We start from the raw sequence: 10,309 nt of genomic DNA, 5'->3' as shown, positions 1-10,309 counted from the left end.
TTTCAATTTGGAAATATGTGAAATAGTAAAAAATTCAACATTTGAAAGCAAATTTGTGAACTCAAAATCTCAATGGCATTCTTTATATTTTCTTTAATAATTATAACTTGATTATGTTTTGGAATTGACTCTTCACAATGTGTTGAACGTTACAGTCGTGCTGATTTGGAGAGCTTTTCTCCTTTCCTTTTCTCATTTTTTGTGCGTTCTTTCTTTCTTTCTTCTTCTTACCTTTCTTTTTTTTTCTCTCATCATTTTCTGTCTCACGTTTCTTCCCTTTTTCTCTTCTTTAACCTCACTGTCTTGGCTATGATTTTGGTGTCCATATCTTCTTGGTGACCAAATTGTTATTAGGAGTTTAGGGCGTTTGTTGCTTTGCTAATCAATTTAACCATCTCTATTTCAACCTTAGTGGAATGAGTCCAAAATTAGGAGTAATGTAATGTTGATGAATGGGAAAGTTTAGATAGAAAAAGGGTAGAATATAAAAGGGAAAAAAAGAAATGAATGGGGGGAGAGAAGAGACAAGTCTGCCGAGATCCCATCTCTATTTCCAACTCTTAATTAATGTCTTCTTCTTCTTTATCTAACATACACACACACACCCTCTTTAGAGCTCTCAACTTTGAACCTTATCTCTCTCTCTTTCTTCCTTCAATGCTTTAATGGCCTCCTAATCCATTTTCTCTGTTTCATTCCCTCATTTAAACTCTCTTCTCTTCTCTTCTCTGCTCCACTTTCTCCCTTACAATTCTTTCGCTTTCGTTCCAACAAAAATCATGAATACCCTTTTGGCTTTTTTATCGCCGCTGCTTCCCTTTGCGGCTTCACTTGTGTTTCTGCTTCTCTTTCTCGAGCAGATCTCTTATTTGAAGAAGAAACGCTCTGTTCCTGGTCCTTCTCTTGTTCTCCCCTTCGTCGGCAACGCAATTCCTCTCGTTAGAAACCCTGCCCGTTTCTGGGAAATTCAGGCTTCTTTGGCTAAATCCTCCGGTGTTGGTTTCTCTGTCAACTACATCGCCGGTAACTTCATCGTCTTTATTCGCGATACTGAGCTCTCTCACAAGATTTTCGCCAATGTGCGTTCCGATGCTATGAATCTCGTCGGTCATCCCTTCGGGAAGAAGCTATTTGGTGAAGATAATCTGATTTATATGTTGGGACAAAAGCACAAGGATCTCCGCCGTCGAATCGCTCCTAATTTCACGCCTAAAGCGCTTTCAACATACACCGCGCTTCAACAGATCATCATTCTCAAACACTTGAAGCTTTGGGAGCAGAAATCGTCGGAATCCTCACCGAAGCCCATTCCCTTGAGGTATTTGGCTCGAGATCTTAACCTCGAAACCTCTCAGATGGTGTTCGTCGGGCCGTATTTAGCCGAAAAGGTTCGCGAAAAGTTCAGAGTCGATTACAACATCTTCAATGTCGGTCTCATGAAACTTCCAATCGATTTACCTGGAACAGGTTTCAGAAACGCGAAACTCGCCGTCGACCGGCTAGTGGAGGTTCTAGCGGACTGTGCAGAGAAGAGCAAGACGAAAATGAAGAAAGAAGAAGAGCCGACGTGTTTAATCGACTTTTGGATGCAGGACACCGTAAAAGAACTCGAAGCTGCGGCAGCAGCCGGCGAGCCAGAGCCCGTTCACACCAGTAACTTCGAACTCGGCTTGTACCTCTTCGATTTCCTCTTCGCCGCGCAAGACGCTTCCACTTCGTCGCTTCTATGGGCCGTAAGTCTCCTCGACTCACATCCCGAGGTGATCGACAAAGTTCGGGAAGAAGTCAAATCCATCTGGTCACCGGAATCAGATACACTGATCTCATCGGAGCAGCTTTTGGAAATGAAGTACACTCAGGCAGTGGCCCGTGAGGTGGTCCGTTACCGTGCTCCGGCAACGGTAGTGCCGCACGTAGCAGCGGCGGATTTCCCGTTGACAGATTCATACAGCATCCCAAAAGGTGCAATCGTTTTCCCATCTGCATACGAGTCGAGCTTCCAGGGTTTCGTAGAACCGGAGCGATTCGACCCGGAACGGTTCTCTGAAGAAAGGCAAGAAGACCGAATTTTCAAAAGGAACTTTCTGGCATTCGGTGCTGGGTCCCACCAGTGCGTTGGGCAACGGTACGCTCTAAACCAACTCGTTCTTTTCATCGCTATGTTTTGTACGTTGCTTGATTTCAAGAGGCACACTTCCGACGGCTGTGATGAAATCGCTTTCAATCCCACCATCTGCCCCAAAGATGACTGCATGCTCTCCATTTCCATGCGGTGCCCTCGATTTCCTAATCTCTCCACTTGAATCTTTTTTCTATTTCTCCAAATTGCCCCTTTCCTCTCTTCACTTCACTTCTCTTCTCTTCTCTTCATCAAAAACCAATAAATAATGTTGTTTTAGTTGCTACTGTTCCTCTTTTTATTATTTTCAATTTGAATCTGCGTGGAAAAATGGGATTCTTTTGGGGGGGGTGTTCGTGTTAGAGAAGAAGGTAATGTGTGTGTTTTGTTGTTGATTTGATTATTGGAAATGTCGATTGAAAAAGAAAAAGGTGTTTTGAATATTGAAAAGGAGAATGCTGTTCTGGCCATTACTTGTCCTTTCTAATAAACAAATCAGCATCACGTGGATGGCCCGGCCCTCTGTCCGTCCACTTATCTTATTGTAATTTTTTTAATATTATTAATAATCCACTTCTCTTATTTCTATTAAATTATATATTCCACATGTTCTCCATTTCTACTCACAAATAATTAGGCTGTACCTCTCCAATCACAACTTTAATTGGATAATTAATCTGGTTATATTTGTAATTATACAATTAAACTCTCAAATTTCATGATAGTATGCATGAATTAGATCATTCAAATTTATTAAAATTCAACTTTTGTCATTTGTCTAAAGTATAATATTAGCTTTGTGATAAAAGGAAATATATGCAAATGGTGGGCTGCACTTAATTATAAGCAATACTCATTCATTGTTATTGAAAAGGACAATATTCTAATAAATGAAACGATGCCATAATTGTTGTTTGATGTGTTTTTGGTTATTGTCCATTTTTCTCTGCATGGAAATTCCGACATTGCTTTTTAAGTATCAGATCAGTTGGTTAAATCCCTATAGTGTATCATTTTGACAATATTTGTTTATGGGACCCTTTTTAAGTGAGATGTGTGTGCAATTTCGAAAAGACACATTTTCCGTTTTCTTTTTTATTTATTCCAAGTTGTATCAACATTCTTCATAGATGCCAAACGTTTGATTACGTGAATTTAGTCTAACATCTCTAAAATGTGAAAGATTAAGTCATTTTTCATGATTATAACTCAAAATTAGGTTTACTTTTTTTAATGAAGCATTTTGTTAATCATGATTTTCATCTTTTGAAAAGAAAAAATAAAAAGTGATTATGAATTTGGATCCGCCAAATGGCCCCTTGTTACTTTGTTTTAATCGATCAAATGATTGCCAAATAAGGCGGGTTTCTTTCATTTCTTGTTTGACTTAAATGGGAGTGGCGGCTAATTTTATTCTCAATCCCCTTGGTATATGGATGAATTTAAATTCATTTTCATGTATGATTTAGGAACGTATATACTAACACTAAACTCCTAAACTCCATGTTAGGAGAGCAATGAGTGGGAGAATGCCATATGGATGTTGATTGATTTAACATGTATAGGTCTAACCTTTTGTTCCCATACTAAAAAGGTGAAACCCAATTCATGAAGTCCTGTTAATTTTCATGCTCATTTTCATCGTAGAGATCATCTAAGTAGGTTACTTAAGCTTTGTTTGGTATTGATTTCAGAACAAAGTGAAAACAAACCCATCTTTCAAATTTGTATGGTTTTATTAGAGTTTGGTGAATGTGAAAAGGTTTTGTAGGATGTCGATTGAAAGTGAATAAGATTTATCAAACTTTATATATATGTAGTCTTTATGAGCATATCATCGTCAAAAATTGTTCATTTGCTTATCAATTTGGTGTTTGCTTCCTTTATTTCTTCTCCCTCTCTCTCTCTCTTTCTCTCTTCCCATTTTGAGGTAAATTCAAATTTCAAACGGTCAGGAGACTAAATGAAGATAGGGACAGTTTGAAAAGGAAGTTAGCAATCGACTTACAACTTTTTCTTTTCTTTTTCATATGTTTAAACTTGTTTAACAAACAAAATTAATAATTATTTGACACAGCTTCTAAATTAAACTAATTGGGAGCAAATCAGTTTACAATTAGACTAATAATTCTTCATTTTAAATCGAACTATTATAAGTAAATTAATTTAAACTTTTTGTTAGTGATTTAAAACAATGCCACCCTTTTTTTTTTCTTTTAAGTTTTAAAATGACTAATAAAATCCTACTCTCAATGACCAAAGTTAAGGATGAATTTACAGATTTAAAAATTCCAATCACAAAAATTGATTCAAATTTCACAAATAAAATAAACAATTTAGCATTAATGATTGTAGAATTATTATTTTTTTTCTTTCTTTCTTTTTCAATCCAACAGACTCAACAACCAGAGTTAAGGCATGTTGGCAAATGAAAACTCTTGAAATTAAAGTACATTGTTATATATATATATATAGGTAGATAGACAAATTAAATTCAACATAGAATTTAATTCCATGTCTTAAAATGTTCGATTGTTCATTTTGTACCTCCATTCGTATATTTTAACTCAGAATACAAAATCAAACTTTTCGACTGCCAAAACATTTGGGAATAAATTTTCAATTTCATCAGAAAATTGAGACAAGAAGAAAAAAAAAAGAACTTTCTTCTTCACTGAGAGGAGGACAGAGACCAGGTAAATGATAGATGAATGCAACCCCATACCCTACATTTCTTCCCATTCCAATGATTGAATCATAAATGCCAATTTTATTCACTATACTTTCTTTCATTTTACATTTCTAAGGTTAGATATGTTTTAATCTCTAACTCCTATGTATATATATTTTATATAAAGGTTGTGATGTCTTAAAGGAAATGTGGATTCCTCGTAGTTTCTATCCCACAATGTTATGGAAATATTGAAATATTAAAGACTAATTAAAGACTAATTACCACTTACCATTTAAGTATTGAAATATTGGTTGATATATCCGTAAATCAATGGCTATACAATTGTTAGAATTTTATCACCACAGTATTTCTACTTTTTCTTATATATATATAGACATATAAAATATAAAACCATTCTCTATTAATTATAATATAAATTTGAATACTTATAATTAACCAAATCAATAAGACTGTATATATACAATTAACAATAATATCAAAATTTATTTATATGTATGCAAAATTTAAAAAAGAAAAACTCAATGGAAGGATCGTATATGTCTATGATATACTATTGAGAGTGAATCAATCTCCTTTTCAATAAAGAAATAATTTATTGTAAAAGGCTTTTATGAATAATGGAGTTAGGTGATGAATGACGTAACTTTATTGTGTAATATTTTAAAAGTTAACATGAACAATAATAAACTATATATTAAATAAGTTGCATTAAATAATGACCATCAGGCTGAACTCTAATTCAAGTGTAAGCCCAGAATTGAAGAACAACTTTTTGTTTTTAGTTTCACACACAAAAAATTGTGTAGGTGAATAAATTGTAAGTTTTACATTGATCATAGGCTGGAAATCATGTGAAATAAAAATGAAAAGTATCTAAAAAACGAAAAGAATAATAAAATAAAATAGGGTGTGAGACTTAGTACTTTAGCTCATAATACCAAATATATATATATATATTAGCAAACAAGACAAAATTGTATGATAGGATAAGATTGGTATTTAGATCGTCACTCATTTTAGATTAAAGAAAAAATCAATTGGTCACTTATATTTGTCCTTTAAGAGAAAAGAAAAAATGGGTCGTTTATTTACACTAAGAAAATATAAAAAGTAGTATAAGAGTTGGTATGATCTAATTATGAACTAAATTGTTGGTTTTTTTTTAAAGAAAAAGTCGTTGAAATTGAAAAGAATTGATTCGATCATTGGAATAATAAAAATATAAATAGAAGTATTTAACTTTTTAAAATCAAATTGATTTTCTTTGGTTTGATTCTATATAAAGAATGTGAAAGTTTGGAAATTACATGAACAAAATGAGATCATACAAATATTAGCCAAATATTTTGATTTTTTCTATCAAATTTATTACACAATAAAGTGAATAAAAGAGTATAGTTTATAAAAGCATGTAAACTTTTTTTTAATTTATTCTATTTATGTAAATTTTAATTTATTATTATTACTTTTGCTATCATAACAATTTCATTGAATCAATTGTTTTTTTGGTAAGTAAAGTAAACAACACATAATTAAGGATTCAAATCTTGATTATCTAATTGCGCATGCCCTACACCGTATAACATAATTATGTAATAATACTAATAATAATTGCTAAGTAGATAATAGAGTGCCATATTTAGGTTATTTTAAAAAATATGTTGCAAACTTAGGTTAATTTTAATTTATCTAATTCTTCTTTAATTTCAGGGTCCTAAGATATTGCAAAAATAGCTAATTTTAGGAAATTTCATATGTATATTATCTGAAATGGTTTTATCTGTTTTAAGAACTTACTTTTTAATTCTAATTTCAAATTTTTTAAGTGGAGGACTCTCCCAATTTGGGAAAGTTCAACTTTGTCTCTCAATAAGTACTCACCCAATTTAAAAGTTTTTCATAGAGATTTAAATATGTTTTGGACAGAAATTGAAAATTTAAAAAGTAGTTTGATGAACACTTCTAATCTCTTAATCAACCATAAATATTTTATATTCTTTGAAAATAAGATTCTTGTTGATAATTAAAAAAACCCACGTATGGATTTTTTTGTTGCTTATAATCACATGAAAACAAGTATAAATTAATGTAGAATAATTACGAATCTAAATATAATTGGATGGATTGAAACACATGTATACTTGATTAAGGTCTAAATTGGGAAGTTGGAATTCCAAACTTACAAATTAATAAAGAGGAGAAGAGATACGGTCACATGCACTTTTATTTTGTTTCTATTAAAAGCATCCCACAATTTTTATTTGTATCCATTTTTTTTTAACTTTGCCAATTTCAGAAAATGGGTTTTTATATAAGATAATTTTATAATACCATAAGTTTGCTGTGTGTGTGTGTATATATAATATTGAGATTTAGATCTATAAAATAAAATAATTAATATATCATCAAATAATTTATGCAGGCTGAATAGAGTAAATATCTATTGTTTCTTGTTGGTATCATTCAATTTTTTGTATTATAGTGATTCTCAGCGTTTTTATATATTAACAACAAGCATATAGTTCTCTAATTTTTTTTTTTTTACCTTCTTTTTTGAGTTCAACATGTAGAAACAACTTCATTCATCTTCATCTCGACTCAAGTTGGAAAGTTTGGGCCACACTCAAGATTGGAAGCCCGAGTTCAAATAATTACGTTTCTGGGCTTTTCATTTTCCTTTTAAAGGAGTGTTGGGTCGATAACGATGGGCCTTGTCCAACATGTTATATTGGCCTTCTTTAAATGGGTGATCTGGGCCGTAAGCACTTGACCCATAACTGGGCTTGCAGCAAAAGGGAGTGACTGTCTGGGCCGTGATAAAAACGAACTGAGGTTGAGTTGGGTCGATAATAATTATAGACAAGTAAATGTGATAGTAGACACAAATAAATAAGTGAGAAGTGTGAATAGTTTAATAAAAATCGTGAGCTGATGTGAATAAATGATTGATAAACTAAGTTGTCCGTTATTTTTCTTTTACTCAACCAACCTTACCCAACCAAAGTCTCAAATTACCCAAGTTGACAACCACCTCTTTAGTAATAAACAAAGAGTATTTTTTTCAATATAACAATAAAACAAAGCTAATAACTATTAAAACACAAAATTCATTATAATTTATTTTTGAATGTAAATATTTTATCCATTTTTTTGTACTAATAAAACAACACATTTATTAATTTAGAATTTAACATATACAATTTTCTCCTTACAAATAATAATAATAAACCTTACCCTAAATATATTTTATCGAGTTGGATATATTCTCAAAAGTTTATCTTAAATTCAAAAACAATATTATGCTCTATACTATTTGGCGAGTATTCACTTAAAAGTTCATAAGAAAATAAAAAGTACTCTCCTATATAAAACATGTATAAAACATGTATGGAGGTACAAAATAAATATCAACCTACCTAATTAAAAACTAAATTAAAAAATTAATCTTTTGATTTATTAAAAGTTAAAAATTTAACTTCAACTATGGAAAATAATAAATATTTGATTTAAAAAATAAATAGATAAATAAAAATGAAAAAAAAGAAGATAACAATTGAAAACTTATTAACTTTAGGGTTTGGGCCAATTGCATAAAAAAATTGGCATGTATATAAAGAAGAGGAGAACTAGGGTTTTCGTTCTGTCTTAGCCGCAGAAACCCTCCATCTCCGAGAAAGCACCACACGGAGCATCCATGGTTACTTTCAGGGTAAAGCTTCCTTCTCTGAATCTCAACTCTCCCAGGCATAACGTTTGCAACATAAGTGAATGGAACTGAGTCTAATTCCTCTATCATTCTCTTCGTCTGTGTGTTTTCAATGTACGGAGCCATGGCACTGATTGTGTAATTTTCTGATGATGCGTTTTTTTTTTTTTTTTTTTGCAGTTCCACCAATACCAGGTTGTGGGAAGGGCTCTCCCATCCGAAGCAGATGAGCATCCCAAGATTTACCGAATGAAGCTGTGGGCTACTAATGAAGTTCGCGCTAAATCCAAGTTTTGGTTAGTTTTATTTTCTGTCTGCCGTCATTTTCCTTGTGGCATTGCTTGAATAGTGTTATTATGTTCTCTGGCTAATCGATTAACAAACTAGAGATTCGATTAGTTTATTGAAAGTGTTAGCTGAACCCTAGTTGCTCTGTTTTTCCTTTTGCTGATTTGTTTTAGGTATTTTCTGCGGAAGCTGAAGAAAGTAAAGAAGAGCAATGGTCAGGTGCTCGCTATCAACGAGGTAAAGTGATTTTGTCTCATACCCCTTCTCATACACCTCATTCTTCCACTTAGAATGACCTAAAATTGCTATGCCGGATATTTGTCTGATCATCGATGTAGGTGACCTTATGTTGGCTCACATAGTAAATGCACGATCACATTGTATGAAAAAGATATCAGGCGTTGAGCTGAACTTGATATTTTTTGAATAACTTGTTACTGTGATTAACTTCATGTTGATTAGCATCTCATTCAATATGCAATCTCCCTATACCATTAATGCACCCCAATTCTTGATGAAATAAACCGTGGCATGACTAGTGGCTTTGGCTTCTAAGTTGTGTTTGGTACTATTTGATTATTATTTGAATCTGTTTTCTGGATTGGGTTGCTAAGTCCTAACATATGCATTAAATCATTAGCTTTTCTTTTCCATTTGGGTTGTTCTCATGGAATTGTCATCGTCTTTAGATCTTTGAGAAGAACCCAACAAAGATCAAGAACTACGGTATTTGGTTGCGCTACCAAAGTCGCACAGGATACCACAACATGTACAAGGAGTACAGAGACACCACCTTAAACGGAGCGGTGGAAGCAATGTACACTGAAATGGCTTCTCGCCATAGGGTTAGGCATCCTTGCATCCAAATTATCAAGACAGCAACCGTCCCAGCCAAGCTTTGCAAGAGGGAAAGCACAAAGCAATTCCATGACTCCAAGATCAAATTCCCCTTGGTTTTCAAGACAGTTAGGCCACCCACCAGAAAGCTGAAGACCACTTACAAGGCCTCAAGACCCAATTTGTTTATGTAATTTGGTTGTTCAAGGAATGAGAAAAAGTGACCCGAGTTGTCTTATTTTGAAATGTTCGGTAGAGACCTTCGTATCAGCGGTTCTTCAATGTTTATTTTGTTTTTACTATATGTGGGATCAGACTTTAAATTTTTGGGTTTATTGCCATGTCTTTTGGTTTCTTATGGAAGTATATCACCTTATGAAGTCTTAATATGGATATCCATATGGTTTTTCAGTGGCTATCTGGTGATAGAAATAGTACGACCAATACTGGATTCTTGAAATGTTGGGAACTATGGTAGTTTTATTTAATACGTGGGTTTTTCTTTTTCATTACAAGTTCAGGTTTCAAGGAGGATAAATTTTATAAACATTGTTGTTCTCTTTAACTATGGAGACTTCTTTTGTGATGCTATTTAAGAAAAGAAATTTCTATTTCAATCTAAAAAATCATCACTGTTTTTAGAGTTCGATTTCAATTGCTTAGG

General features: G+C 32.9%; 2 protein-coding genes across 2 annotated transcripts; both read left to right on the top strand.

Moving 5' to 3' along the window:
* The first annotated feature begins 327 nt into the window (after positions 1-327).
* LOC101221194 (cytochrome P450 710A11) lies at positions 328-2,712 on the top strand. Its single transcript, XM_004134554.3, has one exon. It carries the CDS (start codon positions 780-782, stop codon positions 2,301-2,303), a length of 1,524 nt encoding a protein of 507 aa, XP_004134602.1. The 5' UTR covers positions 328-779; the 3' UTR covers positions 2,304-2,712.
* Positions 2,713-8,371: 5,659 nt separating this feature from the next.
* Positions 8,372-10,154, top strand: LOC101207952 (60S ribosomal protein L18a). Its single transcript, XM_004134585.3, has 4 exons — positions 8,372-8,523; positions 8,701-8,816; positions 8,982-9,045; positions 9,498-10,154. The coding sequence occupies exons 1-4, from the start codon at positions 8,509-8,511 to the stop codon at positions 9,837-9,839; spliced, it is 537 nt and encodes a 178-aa protein (XP_004134633.1). The 5' UTR covers positions 8,372-8,508; the 3' UTR covers positions 9,840-10,154.
* Positions 10,155-10,309: the final 155 nt, after the last annotated feature.

Source organism: Cucumis sativus, chromosome 6 (genome assembly GCF_000004075.3).
Source record: "Cucumis sativus cultivar 9930 chromosome 6, Cucumber_9930_V3, whole genome shotgun sequence".
NCBI classification, from domain to species: domain Eukaryota; kingdom Viridiplantae; phylum Streptophyta; class Magnoliopsida; order Cucurbitales; family Cucurbitaceae; genus Cucumis; species Cucumis sativus.
Note: the sequence above shows the minus strand (reverse complement) of the source record. Positions and strands in the feature narration are given on the sequence as shown.